Source organism: Aspergillus candidus (assembly GCF_002847045.1).
Source record: "Aspergillus candidus strain CBS 102.13 unplaced genomic scaffold BDW47scaffold_37, whole genome shotgun sequence".
Classification (NCBI taxonomy): Eukaryota; Fungi; Ascomycota; class Eurotiomycetes; order Eurotiales; family Aspergillaceae; genus Aspergillus; species Aspergillus candidus.
The window spans coordinates 18,942-42,441 of NW_020194042.1; the positions used below are offsets into that span (position 1 = coordinate 18,942).

The 23,500-nt window shown below is 51.7% G+C and overlaps 9 protein-coding genes across 9 annotated transcripts; 3 read left to right on the forward strand and 6 right to left on the reverse strand.

The window, feature by feature from the left end:
• Positions 1-106: 106 nt before the first annotated feature.
• Positions 107-1,427, reverse strand: BDW47DRAFT_132861 (MCT family MFS transporter; the record flags this gene model as incomplete). The annotated part of the gene is made up of 2 exons (XM_024817679.1): positions 107-1,235; positions 1,288-1,427. 2 exons carry the CDS (start codon positions 1,425-1,427, stop codon positions 107-109), a joined length of 1,269 nt encoding a protein of 422 aa, XP_024670214.1.
• Positions 1,428-2,065: 638 nt separating this feature from the next.
• Positions 2,066-3,041, reverse strand: BDW47DRAFT_108946 (uncharacterized protein). The gene is made up of 3 exons (XM_024813351.1): positions 2,884-3,041; positions 2,696-2,825; positions 2,066-2,584 (listed from the first exon to the last, which is right to left on the reverse strand). Exons 1-3 carry the CDS (start codon positions 2,910-2,912, stop codon positions 2,219-2,221), a joined length of 525 nt encoding a protein of 174 aa, XP_024670215.1. The 5' UTR covers positions 2,913-3,041; the 3' UTR covers positions 2,066-2,218.
• Positions 3,042-3,335: 294 nt separating this feature from the next.
• On the reverse strand, positions 3,336-4,108 carry BDW47DRAFT_51954 (uncharacterized protein). Its single transcript, XM_024819217.1, has 2 exons — positions 3,952-4,108; positions 3,336-3,855 (listed from the first exon to the last, which is right to left on the reverse strand). The coding sequence occupies exons 1-2, from the start codon at positions 3,952-3,954 to the stop codon at positions 3,457-3,459; spliced, it is 402 nt and encodes a 133-aa protein (XP_024670216.1). The 5' UTR covers positions 3,955-4,108; the 3' UTR covers positions 3,336-3,456.
• A 2,222-nt stretch (positions 4,109-6,330) lies between these two features.
• BDW47DRAFT_127371 (uncharacterized protein) lies at positions 6,331-7,992 on the forward strand (the record flags this gene model as incomplete). Its single annotated transcript, XM_024816703.1, has 3 exons — positions 6,331-6,931; positions 6,990-7,714; positions 7,861-7,992. The coding sequence occupies 3 exons, from the start codon at positions 6,331-6,333 to the stop codon at positions 7,990-7,992; spliced, it is 1,458 nt and encodes a 485-aa protein (XP_024670217.1).
• A 1,289-nt stretch (positions 7,993-9,281) lies between these two features.
• BDW47DRAFT_132862 (C2H2-type zinc finger protein) lies at positions 9,282-11,115 on the reverse strand (the record flags this gene model as incomplete). The annotated part of the gene is made up of 2 exons (XM_024817680.1): positions 10,960-11,115; positions 9,282-10,897 (listed from the first exon to the last, which is right to left on the reverse strand). Exons 1-2 carry the CDS (start codon positions 11,027-11,029, stop codon positions 9,282-9,284), a joined length of 1,686 nt encoding a protein of 561 aa, XP_024670218.1. The 5' UTR covers positions 11,030-11,115.
• Positions 11,116-11,310: 195 nt separating this feature from the next.
• Positions 11,311-12,449, forward strand: BDW47DRAFT_108950 (DNA-directed RNA polymerase core subunit RPO26). The gene is made up of 4 exons (XM_024813352.1): positions 11,311-11,448; positions 11,579-11,866; positions 11,923-12,042; positions 12,096-12,449. Exons 1-4 carry the CDS (start codon positions 11,414-11,416, stop codon positions 12,127-12,129), a joined length of 477 nt encoding a protein of 158 aa, XP_024670219.1. The 5' UTR covers positions 11,311-11,413; the 3' UTR covers positions 12,130-12,449.
• Positions 12,450-13,884: 1,435 nt separating this feature from the next.
• On the reverse strand, positions 13,885-14,838 carry BDW47DRAFT_108951 (uncharacterized protein). Its single transcript, XM_024813353.1, has one exon. The coding sequence runs from the start codon at positions 14,217-14,219 to the stop codon at positions 13,941-13,943; it is 279 nt and encodes a 92-aa protein (XP_024670220.1). The 5' UTR covers positions 14,220-14,838; the 3' UTR covers positions 13,885-13,940.
• A 1,223-nt stretch (positions 14,839-16,061) lies between these two features.
• Positions 16,062-20,234, forward strand: BDW47DRAFT_51993 (PH domain protein). The gene is made up of 2 exons (XM_024819218.1): positions 16,062-16,526; positions 16,608-20,234. Exons 1-2 carry the CDS (start codon positions 16,511-16,513, stop codon positions 20,135-20,137), a joined length of 3,546 nt encoding a protein of 1,181 aa, XP_024670221.1. The 5' UTR covers positions 16,062-16,510; the 3' UTR covers positions 20,138-20,234.
• A 719-nt stretch (positions 20,235-20,953) lies between these two features.
• Positions 20,954-22,992, reverse strand: BDW47DRAFT_108956 (retrograde cargo receptor ERV46). Its single transcript, XM_024813354.1, has 3 exons — positions 22,494-22,992; positions 22,248-22,428; positions 20,954-22,174 (listed from the first exon to the last, which is right to left on the reverse strand). The coding sequence occupies exons 1-3, from the start codon at positions 22,684-22,686 to the stop codon at positions 21,238-21,240; spliced, it is 1,311 nt and encodes a 436-aa protein (XP_024670222.1). The 5' UTR covers positions 22,687-22,992; the 3' UTR covers positions 20,954-21,237.
• Positions 22,993-23,500: the final 508 nt, after the last annotated feature.

Here is a 23,500-nt window from a genome sequence, read left to right on the forward strand (position 1 = left end):
GTAAGAATCGCACGACTGGTGCGTGGTTATACAGGCCGGACAACCACACGGGTAGTGTTATCGGACCTGTGGATGTTTTATGGTGGGGATCGTTTGATATGTGACCCTATGTCCGAATGCGAAGATGCGCTCCCGTGCGGATAAATCGCAACGTGGCAAACACCACCGCTGAAGTGATGAGACAGCACGCCGTGAACAGCTGGACGCCCATATACTGGTGCGTATCGCTGAGGATGGCGCCGCCGATGGGCGTCCCGATCAGCAGGCCGATGGAGGTAACGGCAAAAACCATGCCCAGACGCGTTCCCAAGTCGCCCAGGTCCTTGGTCAGGGTGATCATTACGACCGGGGGCAGGGAGACGAACCCCCCCGAGGTGAGACCGTAGAGGACGGAAAGGACGATGATGCCCGGGACGTTGTGGACGCCGAGCCAGGCAAAGGCGAGGATCGCGGTTGCTGTGACGGCGGGGGTGAGGACGTTGAGGGGCCCGATGTGGTCGGCGACGAGGTTGGGGAAGACGCGGCCGAAGGTGGAGCCGGCGTTGAGCATAGCGAGGAGGTAGAAGCCTAGGTGGGAGTCGACGATGCCTGTTTCGATGGCGTAGGACTGGACGTAGAAGAGGAAGTTGTAGAATCCCAGGAAGCCGAGGAACATGCCGAGGCAGAAGAGGCAGAAGGCGGGTTCCTTGAAGGCGGACAGCTGGACGAGCTTACGCTTCTGCTTGGGCTGGAAGCGCATGCGCATGAGGCTGAAGCTGATGAGACAGGTGCCGAAGCAGACGAAGGCGATGGCCCGCGTCGCCCAGGGGAACCCTACTTGTTGCTGCAGCTGGTTGAACATGATGGGGTAGATGACGCCGCCGATGCTGCTCCCGGAGGCGGCGATGCCGTTGGCTAGACCACGCTTTCGCTGGAAGTACTGGGGGAGGACGGCCACCGAGGGGACGAACAGGCAGCCGGCCGCCAGACCGACGCAGATCCCCTGCGCGAGGATGAGGTGCCAGAACTGGGACGAGATACTGGCCATCATCAGGCCGAATGGCAGCACGATGGTGCCGAACCCGAGGAGGGCGCGGAAGTAACCCGCGTCGAAGAGGGGGCCGGTGACGACGCCGAATAACATCAGCAGGAAGGACTGCAGGGATCCAATCCAGGCGATGGAGGATGACGGTGTATCGGACAGGATGGTCTGTTCGTAGTATGTCTGGAAGGCTCCCCAGGTGTTGATGACGCCCCTGTATCTGGTCAGTATGATCTACCCTCGTCTAGAAGAAGAAGGAGAAATACCATGAGTTGAAGAAGAGGAACCATGCACCGAACACCTGCAGCCATGGCGTCAGGCCAGTATCAAACACGGGCTCGTGGTCATCGGAACCCGCTGTTGTCGAGGCCTCCACGGCCTTCTTTTCTGTATCAGCGTCGGACATTTTCGTATCTGCAATGTCGTGGTCTGAACAGACAGAAAGCGAGGAAACAGATGAAACAATCGACTCTCTTATAAAAATTAAGAAAAAACCAGAGACGGTAGAATAGACGGATGAACAAAAACGAAAGGAAGAAAAGTGCGTTGATTTATAATGCCCCTAATTTTTTCATTCTCTTTTCTGTTTAGACCGAAATCCATGTCTCTAGTCGCATTCAATTGCAGGCCATGCGGGGCCACACGATGGCTAAGCTTGAACTAACCGGATCGTGCTCGAATCAAATCCGAGCTATGCACGTACTTGGTCTTCTCCGACTCCCCAGTGGATCTTGCGATATCCGAGAGCCGACTCTCCCATGTGGGGTTACCGGGTTGTCCAACTGTGGAGATTCATATCTCGTCTCTCGATTTGTTACTCCTTTACGATGGCGCGCCACGTGGGGCTTCATTCAATACATGGGATTGATTCCACAGTACTTATCCCCGAGTCTGGCTTCGGGGAAATCTCCGAGTCGGAGTTTATTGCATGTCCTTGTTGGTGTTAATACAAGAAAAAAAAAAGGCAAGTCTCTACATCGCAATGTTTAAACTTGCCATGGATTTGGTAGGATAGAAGGCCAACGCGCCGCACAATTGTGTTCCAACATAAGATGTTATAAACGATGACTCACAGAGCCCGAAACCAAAAATGTCTAGATAAATTATGTCGCCGAGTGGTCATTCTTGATCGGAATTCAACTAACCTAACGCGTATCCACTCGGATACTGACCAGTCTCCCTCTAAACCGTGCTCCTCTAGTGTCGTGGTATCACGGCCCTGATCTCCGCAAACTGTTTCTCAAGAAGCTTGCAATCGAGCACCTGTTGCTCGATCTGCGCCATCAGGTGGTTCGTCTTCTCATAGTGTTCCTCCAACTCGTCCTCCAAATGGTTCACCTCCCGTTCATGCGTGGAGAAATTGACTATCGCGTCAGCAGCCTTCTGCGAGATTTCCACCACTTTGGATTCATCTGACCACTGGCTGCAGTCGCTGCAGTCGCGGAAGTCTGCCGTGGGATTACCCGGCTCGGAGTCGGCGGCGGAAATTGCCTGGCTAGGAATGAGCAACGTAATAGCCTCGTCTGTCGGCCGCTTGCGCGGGAGGTTTGCAGTGGGTATCCCCTGAAAGGGAGACACGTCAGTATGTATATGTATACACTCAGTTATGAAGTTGTCCAGGCGGATCAAGGCTACATCCTGTAAAGACAACTTACCGTTAGAAAGACGACATACCATGTTTACTTCGTTGAGCGGCCTGTTTGCTGCTACAGACAGGGTATCTTGCACAAGGCTGTAAAAGAATATCATCCAGCAGAGAGAGACACAGATCATATGTTCTAGAGCAACACAGTCACCAGGTCTTCTAGCAATGGTTACGCCGTTAGCCATATGATTTCAATCGGGTAATAAGGGATCAATACTTAATAGGATGATAGTATCCAGCTAACATCGGTGGATATATCTGCAGCTTGTAGTAGATCTTCAGTGACTTAGGAGTCTGATTTTTGATATATTTGCAGAATATAGCAGGCCTTTGGTGACTTGGGAGTTCGGTTGTTGAGTTGTTGCTTGAGTGAAGACCAGGATGGAAGAGAAGAAAGAAGTGAGAGAAGGTAGAAGAAAGGAGAGCATGGTCTGGGATCTTATAGGGCAACTGCCTGTGATAACAGGATAGTGTCAGGATGAGGTCAGTGTTGTTTCTGGCGATGTCGAGAATGGACTACCGGGTTCTTGCGGATGGTGGATAACAAAACTATGACTATATTTTTGGATTTAATTATTTGATTGGATTTAACGTTCAACCTGACAAGTAAAGATAATTTATATAACCGTCATACCAATTTAAAGCCTACCCGATTAATCCATCCCTCTCCGAAAACAAGCGCAAGCAACCGTGTCAAAGAAAACGGGACGCAAACTCGATCACTCTTCTACTTTCAGACAATTTCTGCTCTATTACATCAAGCTTTCCTTTCATCTTGGGGCACTCTGCACTAGTCATCCGATTCCTCTTCTGCTTCTATATAGCCTGAACTCTCCATCTGTGCAGCCTGTTCCGCAAGACGCTGTTTCTCGGATTGAAGCTGTTCAATCCGCGCCGTGAGGCGAGACTGCTTTTCACCGAGTAACTCAAACAACTCATCCCAGTTCGTCTCGAGCCTTGCACACTCAGCCCGAAGAATGTCGTTCTCGGTCCGCAGTTTTGCCTGTTCCTCGGAGGAGCTGGCGATCTCCTGAGCAGTATTCTGCGAGTCTTTCACTTGTATGGGTTCATCTTGACACTGGTTCGAGTCTCGTGTGTCTCCTGTGGGATTAAGGAGATTGAACTTGACGACTTTCTTTGCCTGCTTGGAGCTGGACAGCCTAGAAGCCTTGTCTGTCGGTTCAGTGAGCTGAAAGGATAGCACGGTTAGTATATGTACTGTATACAAACCCATCCATGAAGTCGTCCATGTGAACCAAGGTGCCATCCTGTAGAGACAACGTACCATTTTCAGGATGAACAGAACACACTCCACTTAATCCACAGAACACGGTAAGGATGCCAACAGAAACGGTCTCTGCTATATGAATGATGTGTCGAGTGAATGGTACTGTTGAAGGACGATAAATGGTCAAGAATAGTGATGAATCGGTGAACAGTTGTGATGAAACTGATAAACCTGCAGTAATGGAAAGGTTGCAAAGGGTTTCCAGATTGCCAGATTGCAAGATTGCCAGAAAAGTCAAAATATCAATGGGGAAAGTACAAGTCAGCTGATTCCACCATGACCTAGATATGATGCTGAATACTGGTACCTGCCTAAGTAAGCAACCTTACTGATATACTCCCTATATATGTCAATCACAGACGGTTTAAACCAGATTGGATCCTTCTTCATGCCATCCCATCAACCTGACTAACAACATTACCAAGTCATCCATCCATTTGGTCAATGTACTATCCCTCTGACCAGGTCGAAGATATTCCTACCAAGTACTACACACCAAGCGGGCTGTACCTCGAACCGCGATCGTGTAACTAGAGGAAGGAAAAACGCCTTAGAATCGGGTCAAAATATCTTAGACCATCCGATGGCAGGGGTAGCCCGATCACTTGAATCGCATAAACTGACAGTCTCGCCTCGAAGCCCGGAAAATGTCACTGCTAGAGCTCGGCGTTCACCCGAGCAATGTCCGAAGTGTAGTTGAAGTTAACTCTCAGCCACGGGGGTCTGCCTATATATGACAGACCGTGACCCCGTCAACATCGAGGGCGAGATCCATATGTTCACGACAGTCCTACTCTGGACCTAACCAAGTCTCTCTCTGGATCAAGTCAACCGCAGATGATCAACATGCCGCTCTCCCTGTCATGAGGGGCTGTCTTTACCCTCTAGCTACGTTTTATGTCATCTTTGTCGGGTCTGCTTGATATACCAGCGTCCGGAACTTACATTCTATCCATTGATGCTTATTGTATGTTAGGGATTTCCAGTAGAAATGGCACTGTCTATGTCCTATCCTCTGGTTCCTGATTTCCTAGGTCACTCGCCTAGTGCCATGTCCTGATGTCTGAGAGTGTCACGGGGCTACAGCTAAGCTGGGCGTGGGTCCTAACCTAGTGTCACAGTGGCTAATGCGCTAATGTACATTTTGAACATGTGTTCAGAATGTGCATCAGCGCAACGCCAGAAGTCCCAGCTGCCAAGCCTACATGTGCAGTTCGGATGAATCAGACCAAGGGGTCTGTCTGGTTAAAGCGACATTTTGGTCCAGTGACGCTGTCTATTGCTGGATACATTTAGTACTGTTAGCAGTTTTCATGCCTTTTTGGCTGTCAGTCTGCTGTTTACTGAGATAACTACCTGCAATTCTGCATCAATATAATTGGGACGTGGTGATTGGGCGGAAAGCAAGTGTCACAGATTACTGGGTTGGCTTGTGCATTCCAGCCGTACCTAGTTTTTCTATTTTGTTTGATTTATCGTTTTTGTTTCTATTCATTGATATACCTCATCTATAATCATTGTCATTGCCATTGTCATTACTATTTTTTCCTTTCTTTCATACAATGGATTGTTTGATGTATTCTACGCTCCGCAATCTTCAAAGCCTTTATTTCCATAGATTATTATATCCTTCAACTTTAGTTAACCAGTAGATACTCAAAACATTCCGAGCATCCTGACAAGCAACTACAGAAACCAGACTATTCATAATAGTAGGACAGAATACAGATATCTATCTGAAAGGCAGACCAAGGGGAAATATGGCTAGATCAAGTACAGCCTGCTCCGCATCACCCTCTGGCTACTGCCAAAGGTACCAGCGTGCCTGATGATGCTGATCCTGCCTACTTAGCCTTAGATTATTCTTAGAGGTGCAACCAGAATGCATTATCAAGGAATAGAAAAATATCAGAAAATAAAAAAAATGAAATCAGATAGACTTGATATCCTGGTCGGGCAAATTTTTGCTCACCATCCTAGCAGAGAGAGGTCACTATGTGTAGTGACTAGTAGGGTGGACAATTGTAGTAACTCATTCACTGATATAAATATTCACTTGGACATATAATCCCCTCTTCTTCTCATTCTTCCCTTTTTCTTCTTCTCTCTCTCCTTCTCTCTTTTCCTATCTCTTCTCTTATTTCTGAGCCTTTGATTCTCTTGGTTCCTCTACATCTTCTACCTATATCATTTTCTGTGACCTCTTTGACAACCTCTTGTTTATTCCCTAAATCTCAAACACACCCCTCATTACTATTCCTGGCTTTCTTCGTTTTGTTCCTTTTGTTTGTCTTTCATATTTTGGTCAATTACAATTTTGGGGTTACAGTCATCAATCCATTATCAAAATAGACAGCCTTGTGTCCCCCTGCCACAATGTCTACCAGCAACGTCGCCCCGGACTCCATCTCCAACTCCTCAGAGGACGAGAAGCCCTCCTCCCCCATAGACATACCTTATGAGCCTGGCAGAGACACTCGTCAGTTTGAGGAATCCAGAGTCAGGGCAATGACCGAAGTGGCCAGCGAACAGATCGACGAAATTATGGGCATGTTCTCCAAGGGCTTCGACCCGGGCACGTTCGACCGGGAAGTCCTCGCCTATCTCCCAGGTCTGTCTGCCAGTATTTTCCCCGGGTCCTACAAGCACCTTCTCGTGATCCTGCTCCTAGACTGCGGCGAGATTGAAAAGATCCAGATCGCGTTGGAGACTTGGCTCAACGCTCGCTATCACACGCAGAACATCCCCACTCTCAGCGAGACTAGCTTGGTCGATGTCACCTACTTTGTTTCTGAGATCGAGATGCTGAGAAAGCTGGTGGCTCCCCTGCGTGGGGACACGTCGGTGCCTATCTACTGGGTGAATACCCGGCGGAAGGACAGCGGCATCGTCTATAAGCAGCTGGCTGCGTCGGTGGAGGTCATCGAACAGTTCAAGAAGGACATCATGACCGCTTTGGAGTCAGACGACGAAGATAGTAAGTCACTTCCACCACCAACCTTCTAAACAAACATAGGTTGATAAAATGTCTCTAGGAGCCATGTATACCGACCTCCCCGTCAGCACCGAACGCACATCCATCCTCAGCATCAGACAGCACCGTCTGGACGCCTGCAAAGCCACAGCAGACTGGGACGGCTTTCCCAAGACCGACCTCGAAGCCACCAGCTTCCACCAACTGTACAAATCCTACGTATGCGAGAACATGCCAGACAGAGCGCGCTCGTCAGGCTGGCTGCCTCCCATCGCCCCGGATATCCCGCACTCCTCCTCCGCCAAAGCAGAGCAAGGAGACCTGTGCGTCTGGCCGTCCGAGCAACACAACAACGGAGCCCTCAGCCTGCTGCTCAAGCTCGCCATCTGGCTCAGCGTGGCCAGGGGCCAGGCCGCCGTCCACCTGTACTGTGACATCGCCCGCCACTTTACCGCCCACAGGCCTTCTAAGTCTGCCAAGGAGCCCTACGTCTGCTTCCTGCGCCAGCTCTCCCAGATCAGAGTCAGCAACAACGGGGTCATGTCCCGCATGCAGACACCTGTGCATCTCCGCCTCGGAGATCCCCAGCTCTCTAACGCGGACTACTTTATGGATGTGTGGAGGTCGAACTTCGTTGTGGCTAAGGGGCTGGAAGAGGAGGTTTCCCTTCTGAAGAAGAAGGAGAAGGATGAAGCGGCCCAGAGTTTCCAACTCTCAGACCCACCTGCTCCCCGCAGTGAGTCCCAGCCGCCTGGAAGCTCTCCTGACGTTCCCAGTCGTCTGAATGTTCCTCGTCCTAGCTTGCGAGTCCACACAGATGATCCTCTCCTGCGTCTCCGCGGGGAACAAGCTTTCAACGACGACCAGGCAAGCTCACCCATTCAACATCTAGCTCGAGCAGTAAAGCTAACGACGTACTCTTCTCTTTCCAGGGCGGCCCACTGACTAATTCCCCGCTCGCCTACGCCGAAGAGTGCATCTCCTGTCCAGAAGTGGAAGCCGAGCTCGCCGAGTTCGTGAACAGCATCCACCCCAACAAGAACGATCACGACGCTAGTAGCTAGATTGCTCGCACAACGGACGTAGTGTAGGCGACAGCGACAGCAACGGCAATCTACAGGTTCCTCCCCATACCCCCAAAACGAAACACTAGAACGACTGAATGAATTAGCGTTGGCAGTCTTGATTGAACATCCAGCCCGACGCGCAGGCCCATCTGGGTTGGTGCCTTGTTTCTTTCTATCAGACTGGCTTGATTTTATTCCTTGTGTACTCGTATTTGTCTCTCTCTCTCTCTCTCTCTCTCTTTTCTTCTCTCTGTCTCTCGCCTTGCTACCGCTTTTCCAGACAAATCTCCACTCATCACCGGCCATCTATTCACCAAGCAGCCAAGAAGAGCTCTCAGGGTTAGGACCTATAAGCGTTTGTCTTATCAAGAAGATACCCAAACAAAAGACTAGGCCAAAGAAAGTAAACCAGAGGGACAATAAAAAAAAAAGAAAAAACCAAACAGAGATGAAAGGCTTTGTGTTTTCAACCAGGAAGAAGAATAAATTGTGTTTTCAGCTAAAAAGAAAAAGAAAGAAAAAAGTCAGCTCTCCTGATAAACGTGGTACATACATGCGTAGCATACTATGTAGCTAGCTAGCTAGTCACATTCGCCACAACTATTTCTTTGGCTTTTCCAGGAATGGAAGAATGACTAGAACGGATAAATGGATGAACGAATACATGCTAAAGCTTTTTCTAATTCTCTTCTCAAGAAGTGCACTTGACATTACGCGAGGTGCGCACAGAAGTCGCTAATTGCGCGTGAGATGATAGATATCTACCTAGAGTTTAGTACATCTCCCCTCTCCTCTCATACCCACTATCTGTATGTCTTTTTGGAATGGACAAGATACGTAAATGTCTAGGTAGGAGGTAGATGCAACAGTATAACCAGTTGGTATACTAAATCTTGCAATGGTCTCGCCAGTAGTGTGAAGACTCAATGTATAGGCTGGTAGATAGATAGATATATACTTTGTTTGCTTTGCAGGCGTTGGGGTATACGTGCTGGTGTTTGTTTGCTGTGGTTGATTTCTTGACTTCTCTGGCTTTGTAGATTTATGTTTTGGGTGGGCTTGGACATCTACTGGTTGAGAAGTATGTCTAGATCAGAATGTCGTTCACAGTGCATTGCAGTTTACTGGATTAGTTTTAGTAGAGTGTATATCTAATAGCCAATCTTTCAGTGCACAAAACGGCAAGTATTCGATCGAAGAAAAGAGACAGGGAGAAGACAACGATAGAAAGAAAGAAAAGAAAAAGTATTATTTCATATATGTCATAAAGGGTAGCCCAGACTTGATTAATCATTCATCATGTTGTAAGCTAGCAGCGGATCAATCATCGCCATGTCATCATCAAAGGGTATCTTGGAAGTATCATCTTGCATCATTAGGTCGGAGTTGAACTCGGGGAGTCCACTGGTTTGTAGGTTCAGGTCTGCGCTGTCGTGGCCTAGATCGGTTGCTGTGGTTGTGGTTGTTGCCATTGCCGTCCCGTCTAGCTGGAATGCGCCGCAAGACGAGGCCGGATCGTCGATGTCTAGGTCCAGACCGTAGATGCCGAGGATGTCACTCGTGAGCGGCTCGTCGTCGCCGGATAGCAGTGCGCGCCGCATGAACAGATCGCGGACTTCGTCTGCGCTGCACTGGTGCTTGCTGCCCATGTGCACCCACAGGTCGTAGTTCCGGTAGAAGCGATGCGGGCAGTCCTCTGCGAAGCACGTGATGTGACGGCCGGACTCCTCGGCGTATCCCTCGCCTGTGAGGGCCGCTAGGGCCGAGAGGCCCGGTCCTCTCGTGGACGTGGGAGGGTTCTTGTGGGTCTTGGCGCCGCTGAGACGCTGTCGGCGCTCGGCTTTGGCGTTTTGGAAGCCCATGTGCGCGGTGCGGATGTGCTCCTCCAGCGCGAGCTTGCTCCCGTATCGTTTCCCGCAGCCGTCTGCGCCGGTCCATCCGGCTACTCTCTTTGACCCTGCTAGGTCTGTCTCGCCGCAGGCGAAGCGTTTCTCGCCTTGGTGTACGGTGCGCACGTGGACGGTGAGGTTGCCCTTCTTTGTAAAGCTGCGATCGCAGCCGTCGACGGTACAGGGGAAGACTTTGCGGTCTTCGAGAGTCACGTCGCCGTGCGCGACTTCCAGATGGCGGCGGAGTTCACGGGCTGTGGAACAGACGATGGCGCAGTTGGGACACTGGGGGGGATGCATGGTTCGGATATGGGACTGCAGCAGGGCGTAGGTCGGAAACGATACCGCAGGGCAGCCGTTTGCCTCCGAGCGCTCCGAGCACTCCGCGCAGCTGAAGCGCCTCTCGGTGTGGACGCGGCTTTCGTGGGCGCGGAGATTGCCCGCGGAGTCGAACGCCATGGTGCATTCTTCGCCGGTCTGGGAGTCGATATGCGTGCACTGGAAGGGTTTTTGCTTCAGATGCACGGTCATGACGTGTTTCTGGAGGGTCGAGTGCTTCCGGAAGGTCTCTTCACAGGGCGGGTACTCCGTACAGCGGTACTTGTCTTTTCCATCGTGAGCGGCCTGGTGCCGACGAAGTCGAGAGCCGGTTACGAAGCTCTTTCCACACCCTGGCCGGTCGCAGACATAATCGCGAACTCCGGTGTGGGCACTCTTAACGTGGTGGTTCAGATGGGAGGCTCGCAGAAAGGTCTTGTCGCAATCGTCGTTGGGGCATTCAAATAGTCGCTCGTTGTTGTGGGAGCGCAGATGCTCCTGTAGACGCGCAGGACGGTTGAATGCTTTTGTGCAATCGTCAAATGGGCAAAGGTGAGTTTTCAACTCAGACGGATATTTGGTGGAGGTAGTCGAGAAGGGCGTCGCGGGGGTTTCGTGGAGGCTATCATTGGACTTGACGCTTTCACCAGACGAGGCATACTCGGCGTCTGAATGGGTCTCTTGATATATTGGGTCTACCAAGACGATCATGTCAGTTTATGGTTAATTGTCTGCTGAATGAGAGCCAACTGCTCACCGATATCTTCCTGTTTGTGCACTCTTTTCGGATTCAGATACAGATCTGAGGCCTTTCGTTTTACAGACATGGCGCCGGTAAGCACCAAGATAAGTGCCCCTGCAGGCCTTTGGCATTCAGATACCGAGGATATATACCAGGGATGCTGAGGAAAACAAACAAGAGGAGGAAAAAAAAAAAAAAAGTGATGTATCCTAGGATACCGAAAAAGTACTGCCGGATCACTGTATGGCGGTGAGACCAATCTACCCAAAGCGGACTAGCGTCCCCTCAAGGAACTTTTTCCGCCGGGTCTTTCTTTCTGATAGCCCGCGACATCGAAATCTTCAGTCGCAACGTCAATTACTCGCTCGACGCCATCCTGCTCGGCCCACGGTGCTGTCATTTCGTTCGCTCTATCTCGCCTCGCCGGTTGATCTCTCCTTTTCCGGGTAACTTTTGAAAAATCGTCATCATGTCTGACTACGGGGAACACGACGCTGAGGAAACGTAAGGGACCAACCACTTCCATGTTCTGACAACAGAAAGGAGGGAGCAAGAGATATGGGCCGCTGGATATGGCCGAATATCCCCGTTGCAAGTTGGTAAAATCCCGCTTCTGACAAGTCAATCCACACAGTTACGACTACGAGCCTGCCGAGCAGGAGTTCGAAGACAACGAGCCGGAAGACTTCCTCAACCCCGAAGATGCCGACGGCGCAGATGGAGGATACGACGATGACTCGTATGCGCCGGCCGTCAATGGCGATCGCGTCGTCGTCTCGGGCGACCCGAACGCGGGATATTCGGGCAAAGTGATGGAACAGCAGCGGGAGAAGAAGGTGGCGAACGATGAGCGCACGACGACCCCGTACATGACCAAGTACGAGAGGGCGCGGGTGCTCGGTACGCGCGCTTTGCAGATCAGGTTTGTTCAGAGTGTTCTGAGTTTGCGGTATGGCTTTGCTGACGCTGCGCGATTAGTATGAACGCGCCGGTGCTGGTGGATTTGGAAGGCGAGACGGATCCTCTGCAGATCGCCATCAAGGAGTTGAACCAGAAGAAGATCCCTCTGATTGTGAGGAGATATCTGCCGGATGGATAGTAAGTAGCCTCGTGACTGGCGCAGTCAAGAGGACGACACTGACTGATCTTAGTTACGAGGACTGGACCTGCGAAGAGTTGCTTTGAGAAACAACGAGGGGTACCCATTTCCATTTCTATGTCTTTTCTTTTATTTCCTCCTTCATCTGTTCAATATCTCGACCCTGCTTGATTCAGTTTAGATTACTTGTTACTTTTTATGCCTCTGTGCAGCATAGCGTTTGGAGTTTGGAAATACGATAGCAGACCCGTTATGATCCTGGTTCAGTCACCACCACCGGGGGGTCCGCTACTCTGTGGGAAGAAAAATCAAAAAAGAAGTCAGTCTTAAGGGAGAACAATGTGTATACTGATATTGGGCCAAAAAGAGAAAAAAAATAATAATAGAAAAGGGTTTGCTGTTGACATGATCATTCCAGGCGCATGTTCTGCCGAGTAGCAGGGATATAAGGTGCTCGGCCACGTCTGACAGCGTATAGTAGCTGATGATATTAAGCAAGGTAGCTAGGTACATGTAGTTTGCTGGTGGTGCAATGCAAGATCCAGGGTTGGTCAGCCCTAGTCCATGTCAGAAGGATTATACTCTTGACATATCAAATATGCATGGATCTGGTTGGGTACTTGTACTTGACTCTTGTCTTCATTGTAGAACCTAGTATCAAATGGATTCGATTTTGTTGCAGTAGTCATTGCTGCATTGAACATGGACCACATGCTATTGAACAATGTATCTGAATAACAATGATACCTGGTACATATAATCACTCATAACTCGCACACTGATCCTTGGTTGATCACTACATATTGAATGTACTACGCTTTCTCATTTGCAACTGAGTGAATGATACTGTTAATGATAAAGGCCGAAACTCTGTCTGATACACAGTCTCCAAGGAGATAACAACTGGTGGTATGCAGTGTATACTTCTGACGTCAAGAAGCGGGATATCAAAAGGTGTCATGGGTCTTATACTGCTTATTGACGTTTCCATTAAGATATAGAAAGACAGTAGTTTTGAACAGATCAAATGCATGTACTTATAGATGTAGACACCGCACGAGATAGATACTAACTTAAGTCAAGGAGGTCTTGAATAGTAGCCCTAATTTCCAAAGCATACCTCAAATGTACGAACCAAGACCTGGAATGCAAAGACAACATGGTTTTCTAGCCCTACGAGACCAACACAAGTGAAAAAAAAAAAAAAAAAAAAGAAGAAAAAAGCATAGGAGAGCACCGAGCATGAGCCAACATAATGGCCAGCCAGCCAGCCAGCTAGCAAGAGTCAGTCAGTGGAAACCACGGGAAAGAACATACTGAGGCAGTGTTAACTTGGCAGGGCCCCGCGAGATCTGCACTGGAAATCAATCTCACCAGAACCAGATCTGAAAGTAGATGATCATCGTGTCTTTCTCCGGTAGACTATAATAGCGATTGATACTAGGGGGGGAGAACCCTGTCGGATCATGGACGGAGATAGTTGGATCGGTGGGTCTTGATGGGGATGGATGTAGATGGTCTCGTTTCTTAGTGAATAGGGATCACGTTGATTACGTTCGCAGGGACGATCGGACGGGGTGATCACTGAATTGTCTGTGATGACATAGCTTGGTTTGACTCGTGTGGTGGAGAGTCACGAGAGGTGACTACCTTTTGCCAATTTCCATAGGGTTGGTTATGGCAGATCGAGGTGACAATGAGATTGAGGTCAATAAGCTACATGTTGAGTGGCGATTGGTTGGTGGGTTGTGGTATTAGGAACCAAGTACCTTCCTTGAGAAATGTGACTGGGCAATGAAGTTTCTATGAATAAGTTTTAAGTTGAGACTAAGTATCTATGCATGTAGAGACCAGGTAAAGAAAGATAATCTTCCCAAGTGATGCAGGCGGTCGTGTCCTAATGACATGTACTCCGTAGGTAGGGCCTAATGACATGTACTCCGTAAGTAGGGCCCAGGATGCAGCCGATCAACGGCAGCCTGCAAAGCGCGGCAAGTGGGAAGTTGGAAGTTGGAAGTTGATTAAAATTGGAACTAGAGGCGGTGGGATACATCCTGACGAGACAAAAAAAAAGACCAAGAAAGTTGCCAGAAACTTGAAAGAAACTTGAAAGAAAAGGAAGATCATCCACCTCCCAAGACTTGTAGTCAGATGGAACAATCCACGGTGAGGTCATCTTTGCAGGTAAAAAGTTCTCCTCGGGGTAAGGATCGGCCGCCGAGTGCGCGTCCGGAATCCCGACTGACTAGTAGCAATCGGTTTGATCCTTCCATGGACTAGAGGGCTGATTTGAGCGGTAGTTTCCTTGACACGGGCTGGTGCATTGGAATACCAGCCACATCGAGAGGATGATCGCATGACGGGGATGGCGCTGACCGAGTTCCTATTATTAAATTTCCTCCATACTATTTTCTACCGTCCTTCCGTACTATGGAGATGTCTGTCCGTCTCACTCAGCAATCAGCATATTTGACAACGCCCCACAAGTTCAACTCTCAGCCTGGCTGGATTCGACATTCCAATGGTTCCATGGATGTGTCCAGGAACAGTTTTGAGGTCCCAGTGGTAAGGCGTGCATTCTGACTTCCGGAAGGGTTCTCATCCCTGTCTTATCTCCCTGCTCTCTAGGCAGTGAGGGAGAAGAGGTTGGATAGGATTATACCGAGAACTGGACAAACGCTCCTTAAGAATGATCTCAATAGTAATCATGATATAGATTGACTCCAACTGATGTGGCGCAGCCCGTGATGGTTTGGGTTTGTGGCAAATGGCCACCTGTATTGATGCCTTGTATTTTAGGACACTCTCGACATTCAGATCTGTACTCTCTACTCAAGAGACATAATAGTAGGAGTCTGTCACTGTTATAAGATCGAATGAAACAGATTGAAATCAATAAAATCGATTAAATAAAATCAAACACCAAAAAAGAACCAATCCGACTGTCAGAAAAAGAGGGTCATTCAAGACATGCATCTTCCGCATTCCGTCCACTGCAGGGAGGTTACTATATTTGGCGTGTCTCTCCCACATTCCTCCAATATAATGACCATGATTAGATTAATCCAGAGGATGGTCTTAAGTAGAGACAGTCCGACATCATTTCGCATCTCCACGGATAGATTGCAGACGGGTGAGAATACGACATTGATACGGGCCCGTTAGTTTAACCGTCGGGAAAAGTTACTCAAGCCAGTTGAATGTGGTTTGGTGATGGGGAAGAAAATAGTATGGTTCGGATGTCTCACCCTGAGAGCCTAGGATATAGGTAGCAGTGTTTACCTTGATCAACATAGAAAACATACAAAACATACAGAAAAATCCATCAAAGAAATGGAATAAAAAATAAGATTAAGAAAATAATCCAGAAGAAAGAAAAAAAGAAAGGATACTCCTATGCATGCTCTGATCCATGCCGATCCATCTGAGGAAAGGGAATGATCAGCTCGAGGAAAAAGACCAGCCAAGCCAGCTAAACCCCAGCGATGACGTTGATCCAGTGAGTTGGGTTTAGTGACATTTAGGTAGTCACCTAAATTCGGTACTGGACTGTAATTCTGTATTTCCATCCGGGATGCTGTACAGTGTACGACCAACAACGGTGTCGGTCACAAAGAGAGACAATCATCCTCCTTCTATCTCTCTCTATCTCCTCCATCTGACGGTCCTCTGTGTTTCCTCAACTTCCTCCTCTTCTCGTCCCTGATTTCTGTTGATTTTCTTCTTTCCCTTTTTCTTTCCATTTGTTCGCCCCAACCAGACCACTGGTTCCAGTCAACCGGAGTTTGGGTAACGGTGTTACAGACTCATCTCCCAGACCCACGTCTTCAATCAACTTCTTCTAGGGTACGTACCTGGCTCCATCATCAATTCTCCTTTCTCTTCTCGCCTCTTTTCGCTTCTTCCCTTCTTCTTCTCCTTCCTACTGCGCCTTCTTTCTCTCAATCTTTTTCCTCGATCTAGAATTTCGTCCTTTCCTTCCCCCTCCCATTGACTAGAGAACCATTCCCCTCATTTCGTTACACCAATTCCCCCCCCCCCCCGTTTACTCCTCACCGGAAGGGCGATCATTTGAGACATTGGATTGTCCGACTGACCGGCATACACAGTCAGGCGCCTCCTCCAACCAGTCCGCGTTCACACGTCCTTGCCGGGGACAGACGCTATCCGCTGCATTCCGCCGTGTTTCATCCTCGGGGGACACTGGCCTGTCATCTGATCCCGCCGGACTCTCATGCAATAGCCTTTTACAACACTGATACCACTGGCTTTGTTCCGTGCGGAGGAGCCCGGATTCAATTCATACTTCCGCTCTCCCAGTCCTCTCGTTTTATCTACAGACCACCCCGCGAGTCGGCGAGGTCTGTTGATTGTCATCCCGCTGCTCGGTCTGTCCTTCGTTAGGCAGCACCATTGTCATCTGGTTCAAAGAGAAAGCTGGACTTTCGAGAGAGAACAAACGCAGTCATGGGTCGTTCGCGTGGTAAGTAAAAATCGACTCTCCAGATCAAGGAGAAACTGTTCTATATCGGGATCCCCCCCATTGACATCCCTTACCTGACAGTGTTGTCGTTCATCTCGGCCTTCGGTGGCTCTCGCAAAGAGAACCCCGAACAGCATCACCGCACCGTCTCGGCTTCGGCCACATTAAATAAATCCCCCCCCAGGTCCGAAACGCCGACGCCTGAGACGCCCTCCCCCCTCGATGCCTCCCCGTCCGGTCCCTCCATCGGGGAGCGGCGGATTTCGCGCCCGGCGTCCACGATCTTTTCGCACACCCCACCCTTGATGGAGTTCGCCCAGGATACGCCGCCGGAGCTGCAGCCCATCTTCACCTACCTCAACAGCCACTCTAATAAACTCTACCACGAAGGCTACTTCCTGAAACTGAACGATCTCGACACCCAAGGCCGTCCCTGTGCCGATCGCCAGTGGGTCGAATGCTATGCGCAACTCATCGGGACCGCCCTCTCCTTGTGGGATGCCGCGGCGCTGGACGCTGCGGGCGAGGGGGAGGAAGTCCCCCCCACCTTTATCAACCTGACCGATGGGTCCATCAAGATGATTGAGACCCTCCCCACGCGCAATGAAGGGGCGCAAACGCTGAAGAATGTTCTGAGCCTCTGCTCGGCCGGCCAGAATCGCTACCTCTTCCATTTCAATTCCTTCCATTCGCTGACCCAGTGGACGGCTGCCATCCGCCTGGCCGTGTACGAGCACACGTCGTTGCAGGAAGCCTACACTGGCTCGATCATCGCTGGCAAGGGGAAGCAACTTAACGGCATCCGCTCCCTCCTCGAACGCCATCGGTTCAAGTACGCGGATTGGGCGCGCGTGCGATTTGGCGCGGGGACCCCGTGGCGGCGCTGCTGGTTTGTCGTCAGCCCTCCGGATGAGAAGGAATTCCAAAAGGCACAGAAGTCCATTAAAAAGTCCGCGTACGACCGCGCTCCGCGCTTGGTCACGGGGGATGTCAAGTTCTACGAGACCAAGAAGACCAAGAAAGTGAAACCCATCGCCACCATCAAAGACGCCTACTGCGCATATGCGATCTACCCCCAGTCGCGCGCCTTGATCGACCAGTCCACCATGGTCAAGATCGAGGGCCGCATCACCATCCACTCGGAGCCCGAGTCCACCTCGGAGGGCTTCGTCTTTGTTATGCCGGAAACGCACCCGGCCGTGTCCGGGTTCGAGATCATGCTCAAATTCCTGATGCCGACATTTGACACCTTCAACCTCTACGGCCGCCCCACCCGCCTTATCGCGGCGACGAACCACATCAAGAGCATCATGTTCGCCTTCCCGAACGAGAAGCGCCACGGGTACCTGGACGTCCTCGACGTCTGTCACCTGATGCAGACACCCGGCAGCCAGAACTGGAGCGAGGCCGAATGGCGGAAACAGCTGAAGGAGGCCACCGCGCACCGGATGGCCAACGTAGGGGGCAGCGGTGCGAGCAGCGCCTCTAGCAGTAAACCACAGTTCCGGGCCAGCCTTCCCAACCGATATAGCCAGGTGCCAGGCGGTCCGCAGCGACGCCCCTACCTGCAGGAGCAGCCTTTCAATCAGTCCAGCGATGCCGTCATCCAGGAGGTGCCCCGCGACCAGTCGTTCTCCTCGGCGTACCACACGCGAGTCGCGTCCGACACCGCCGGATTTCCCGGCGCCCGGAAGCTGCCGCAGGATTCGATCGCGGAGAGCGCCTCCCCGGCATCATCCGCGCACGATCTGGCGTCGTCCGGCGGCGAGCCGCGCCCGACGACGAACGGCCAGAGTGACCGCAGCAGTTCTGACGGGGAATGGAAGCCCCAGCCCGATCGGGAAGCCGAGGACATTGGACAGCACTACCGCTCGCCGTCTCCCCCGGCGCCCGTGTCCCTGCCGCCTGCGTTCACCCATGGACCGGGCGAGGTGCCCTCGTCCCGTCCTCGCCCATCGTCCGATCTGCGCCGGGCCAACAATCGAATGTCGAACGCGACGCTGGCCCAGCTCGTCGCCGCGTCCGGAAATTCAACCTTCGCCGGGGCCGCCGCCGCTCCGCCCCACCAGCGTGACCTGAAGGAGGCGGACGAGCAAGACCAGAACCGGATGGCTGCGCGCAATCCCCACTCGACGGTCCCCGAGGAATCCCCGCTGGCGCTCGCGGTGTCGGATTATGGACCCCCGCCCGCGGTCTCGCCACTGCCGGCGGCCGACGCGGAAAATCAGCCGCGGGGGATGTTCGGCGCCCCCCTGGCAAAGCCACCCCCGCGACAGAGTCTCCATCTAGACATGAGCAAGTCAGTGAAGCGAAAGCCACTGCCTTCCCACGACAGCCGAGATCTTTCGACTCCCAGCCCCGTGGGGGAGCCCAGTTACGACGACCTGCGCCATACCGTCGACGAAGAAGTCTTGAACTGGGTGGGCTCGCATCCGTCCCTCCCGTCGCCGCAGAAAGAGACCCAGGATGAGGAAAGTGTCTACGATGACGGGGCGTCCACGGTGTCGCCCGATTACGCCAGCACCCACGGGTCCGTTTACAGCAAGCACTCGGTGCGGTCCGTCCCCCGACCGCGGATGGGAGTCAAGAAAACCGTCGGCGCCGTGCCGCAGAACGACCTGGTCATCGGCGACGCTCGCTATACTTTGGATACACCCACTCAACCCAACCCCAATATCCCGTCCGTCGACTTTGGACCCACCCTGACGTATCTGCCGACCACTGGCCGCCCGACGACGTCGGACACGCTGAAGAAGAACACCCAGCACCACCGGACGGACTCGGATGTCACCGAGCGGCAACGCTACTATAATCCCACCCAGCCGATGGACCGGGAGCACTCCCGATCGCCGAGCCAGGATGAGTACCGACGGAGCATGATGTGGCAGCCTGGCATGGCTGCTGGCCGTCCGGTCACCCCCGGCGGTCTCACGCCGGAACAGTTCGTGCAACAGCGAGCGGCCCCCAGCCCGCCCGTCCACGTCCACCATCGGGCTCCCTCCACCACGCCGACCCCGCCCCCCGCGCGGCCAGTCTCAGGCGACTGGACGGCTCCGCCCCGTCCCCATTCGCGCGGCGCCAGCAGCATGATGAACTACAATGACATCTCGTCACACCTGTCCGCGCGCGAACAGGAGCACGTCGCGCGCATGACAGGCTCATCCTTCTTCAACCTCTCCAGCGAGAACAAGAAGCCCCCAACGCAGGTGAACCCCATGGGTCTCGTCGGAGCCATTGACGCACGCGAGCGCGAGCGCAAGAGCATGATGGATGGCATGTCCAATCAAATGGTGCAGCACGCCATTGCCCAGCGCCAGCAACATTGGCAGCAACAGCAGTCACAGCCGCAGCCGCAGCCGCATCAACAGGCTCCACCGGTGCCCCCCAAGTACGCGACCACCAACGGCCGTCATAGTGTTTACAATATGCCCACCGCCAGCCACACTTGGGACGCTCTCAATCAGCCGTACCGGCCGGATGAGCCGCGGCGTCAGTCGTGGTATGGGCCTTTTGCGTCGTCCCCGTCGCCGCAGGGGGCTTCGTATGCTCAGAGCCAGTATTTCAGTCAACATCCGAGCCAGTATGGTAATGCGAATGCTATGCATTACTGATCTTTCCCCATTTCTCTTTCCTTTTCACTACTTTTTTTTCCTTTTTTTAAAATCTATGTTTGATCTCCTAATACCTTCCTTCCTTTGGTCAGCATCATATTGCGGTAATCACAAATTGCCTATCTCCATTCCTTGCATACTTTTCTTTCCCTGTTATTCCCTTTCTTTATTATCTCTTTCCTTCTGTTATCTCCATGCATCCAGATTGCAGGTTTCCATCATCTTCTTTACCTTACCCTACGGAAGGAGATCGAGGTCAACACTCGCATTCTCGAAAATCGTCAGTCATTAACGGCATCTCTTCATCAACTTTCCTTGCATCGCTCATCGCACATCGCACATCAAAACAGGAGTTGCGAACAAAGAACAGGTTCCGGCGTCTGTCTTCTGGGTTTCATTGCGCTTTTTATTTCATAATTCCTCTACTTTTGTGTTTTGCTTTTGCAAAGCTCTTTCATGGTTGGATATCCAGCGAAAAACGGCCGCGGGAACAGATTGTCTTTGTTTTTGAATGAAATCGATCTCTATTTGAGCTCCATACGTTGTACATATAGGACTCGATACTTATTTATTTATTCACTTACTTTCTCTATCTACTTACTTTATTTATTTACTTGTTTTGGTTTGGTGATTACTTGCTGAATCACATTGTAGCAGTAGGGGCACACAGGATAGATAGAACAGTCGAGGTTGCTAGTAGAGGTTGCTAGTAGAGGTTGAATTGTCAGTGGTGAGGAAAAGTCGAGTCGGGTCGACCTGATCTTGACACTCATTCGACATGCGTAAACCGCACTAGGTACCTACCATGTAGGTAGTAAATACAAGGTGCATTGAGAGGATAGATGGGAAAGCCCGCGCAATGCAATGAATGAGAATAGAAGAATATAGTATATCTGAAAAAGAGAATAAATAGATAAGAAAGAAGAAAGGGCTTAAATCCGAAACAAAACGCCATAACTCTCTCCCGTGTCAATCGCAGTCAATCGCTGTTAGTCCCCTTGTCCATCCGTTCACTCTGTACCTTAGGTAGACATATCCCTCTCTTTCCCACCTCTTAACGGTGAATGCTTTTGTTTCTATATTTTTTTCTTTGGGGGGGACTAATTGTTATGAAGCTTCTTGACTCTAGCAACACCCTCATAAAGACCCCTGTCAACAGCAGCAGCAACAGTCAGCGTACCACCGATAATAGCACACACGCCCGTCAAGAAGCCCGTGAAGCTCTTCGGGCGCGCCTCGCGGTTGATAACCTTCATGGGCGAGATATCGTAGTTGACGAAGATACCGGGGATGCCAGACGCAGCGTGGAGACGCTCCTTGTGGCCCTCGTCGGCGGCGTTGCCGCCCATCAGCGAGCGCTTATGCGACGTCACGGAGTACTGGTGCGTTTCGATGCTGCCGGCCGCGCCGTAGCCGAAGCCGTGGGCACCGAGCGGGGAGCGGTCGAAGTCGTTGTGGATGGCGGAGGAGAAGAGCGGGTCCCATCCGAGCGGGAGGTAAGAGGTGGACACGACCTTCACGAAGTACATGTAGTTGAAGGCCGGCTCGGAAGTCTCCTGCTTGGTGTCGTCGAGCGGGTTCGTGTGGTGGTGGTCTGTCCACTGCCAGCGGGAGGAGAGCTCGTCGGGGAGCTGGGGCCCGAAGCGCAGCTGGTGGATTTCGTGGGTCATGGTGTGTTGTTCGGAGGCCGGGAGGTCGCCTTCGAAGTAGTTCTCGAGATCATGCACGTGGATGTTGCCGTTTGTGAAGCTGCGGCCGGGCGCGATGTGGAAGTTGCCGATGACTTTGTTGACGCGCAGGACGCCTTCGAGGCGGCAGCCTTCGCGCCGTTGGGCGTCGATGCGCTGCGCGTACCCTTCGCGCTCGCATTGCTCGATGTGCTCGCCTTTGCCGAAGGCCCATTGGTGTTCGGCGTAGGCGGCGCGGACCTCTTCGCAGGTGTTGCAGCAGCGTTTTTGGCCGTCGGGCATGGGGACGCCGCCGCATTCGCCGCAGTAGTCGGGGTCGAGGTGTTTGGCTTTTTCTTGCTCGGAGTGGCTTATATTTTGAGTTAGTTTTATCAATCAATCGAGGCCTGTGCAGGGAGGAGGGGGGGGGGTTTGGAACGCACAGTTCCAGAGCTTGGACATCCAATACTTTGCCGCCCTCGGACGCAGGTCCAAGGCGCACTTTCTTGACTCCGTGCGCAACACCCACTTGCTGCTCTCCGGAGACGTCCATCACGTCGAGAGTCAGAAGCTCGCAGGGCAGTCTGGGGAATGTCATGTTCAGGTGGATTTCCATTTTCTCGCCTGTTCCAACGACCATTGTCAGCCTCATTTCATCCCCCGCGCGCTATCACTTCTCCCCAACGTACCTCGCGACTTATCAACCACCAGTTCTGGTAGAACCACCACCCGTCGGTAGTCCACCCATTCGCCCCAGACGAGCCACATCACCACTAGCAGCGAGACGATAGTGATGATACCACCCGAGGTCGTGCGGACGCGGGCATCTTCGACGGTCTTTGCGAAGGCGTCTAGCCTCGTGAATCGCGATTTGATCACCATCGTGTCGGAGGATTGCGGCCTGCGAGTGATGCGTGGGAGGGATTAACCCGGAGAGTACCTTGTTATTGTCGCAGAAAACGAAACTATCAGGTCAAGATTGGAATCAGTACAGAGATGGTAACTGGGTGAGGGTCCCGGGCCACGATTGCGTCAATCCGACACCGTGCGGAGTTGATGCGGGACTCTTTAGCGTTTTCAAGAGAGAGAAAGGACAACAATACGTCAAAGGAGAATCACAGGCTGAACAAGTGTCCAGTTGACAAAAGCCGCCCAAGAGAGATAGGGATTGGGAAGGGGGCTGTGAACTGACCTAATTCAACACCTTTGGGGCCGAGAATTGGAGCAAGTTGTCCTATACTCCGTCCATCGCCGTCCCTAATTAGCCGCAGTTCGCTCAGCATCCAAACATACTTCCGCCGTAATCTGGTAATCTGGCTGCACCGGTTCATGTGCATCGGTATTTGGATTACGGTAATGATACTAGAGTTATGATCGAGTTATGACAGTTATGATCCTTGTGCCAAAGGACAGACAGCACGCTCTGATTGGCTGCCGTTGAGCCCCACTTGGTGCCTGGCAGATGATGTCACGTGAGACTGGTGGATGCCTGCTCCACGTGACCGTCTGCCTTGCGGATCCAGATTTGGTTCACGTCACTTTTTCTGCGGGCGGATTTGATGCTTCCGTTCTTCTCTCTCTGATTCATACCTTTGTCCTGCGTGCCTCCCCTGACTCACTCTACGTTTCTGACCTCTCATTGTCGACCGACCTGGTTCTCCCAACCGTCTTTCATTGTATGCGACAAAGTTGAAGT

What these genes read in the sequence shown, in the direction of transcription:
- BDW47DRAFT_108946 (XM_024813351.1), bottom strand. Translation starts at nt 2,912, where the DNA reads ATGTTAGCTGGATACTATCATCCTATTAA. An exon ending in GGATACTATCATCCTATTAA is followed by an intron (nt 2,826 to 2,883) that starts GTATTGATCCCT and finishes AACCATTGCTAG; the next exon opens with AAGACCTGGTGACTGTGTTG. An exon ending in CGCTCAACGAAGTAAACATG is followed by an intron (nt 2,585 to 2,695) that starts GTATGTCGTCTT and finishes TCTCCCTTTCAG; the next exon opens with GGGATACCCACTGCAAACCT.
- BDW47DRAFT_108950 (XM_024813352.1), top strand. Translation starts at nt 11,414, where the DNA reads ATGTCTGACTACGGGGAACACGACGCTGAGGAAAC. An exon ending in ACGCGCGCTTTGCAGATCAG is followed by an intron (nt 11,867 to 11,922) that starts GTTTGTTCAGAG and finishes CTGCGCGATTAG; the next exon opens with TATGAACGCGCCGGTGCTGG. An exon ending in AGATATCTGCCGGATGGATA is followed by an intron (nt 12,043 to 12,095) that starts GTAAGTAGCCTC and finishes GACTGATCTTAG; the next exon opens with TTACGAGGACTGGACCTGCG.
- BDW47DRAFT_108951 (XM_024813353.1), bottom strand. Translation starts at nt 14,219, where the DNA reads ATGACCTCACCGTGGATTGTTCCATCTGACTACAAGTCTTGGGAGGTG.
- BDW47DRAFT_108956 (XM_024813354.1), bottom strand. Translation starts at nt 22,686, where the DNA reads ATGGTGATCAAATCGCGATTCACGAGGCTAGACGCCTTCGCAAAGACC. An exon ending in GGTGGTTGATAAGTCGCGAG is followed by an intron (nt 22,429 to 22,493) that starts GTACGTTGGGGA and finishes TCGTTGGAACAG; the next exon opens with GCGAGAAAATGGAAATCCAC. An exon ending in GATGTCCAAGCTCTGGAACT is followed by an intron (nt 22,175 to 22,247) that starts GTGCGTTCCAAA and finishes TCAAAATATAAG; the next exon opens with CCACTCCGAGCAAGAAAAAG.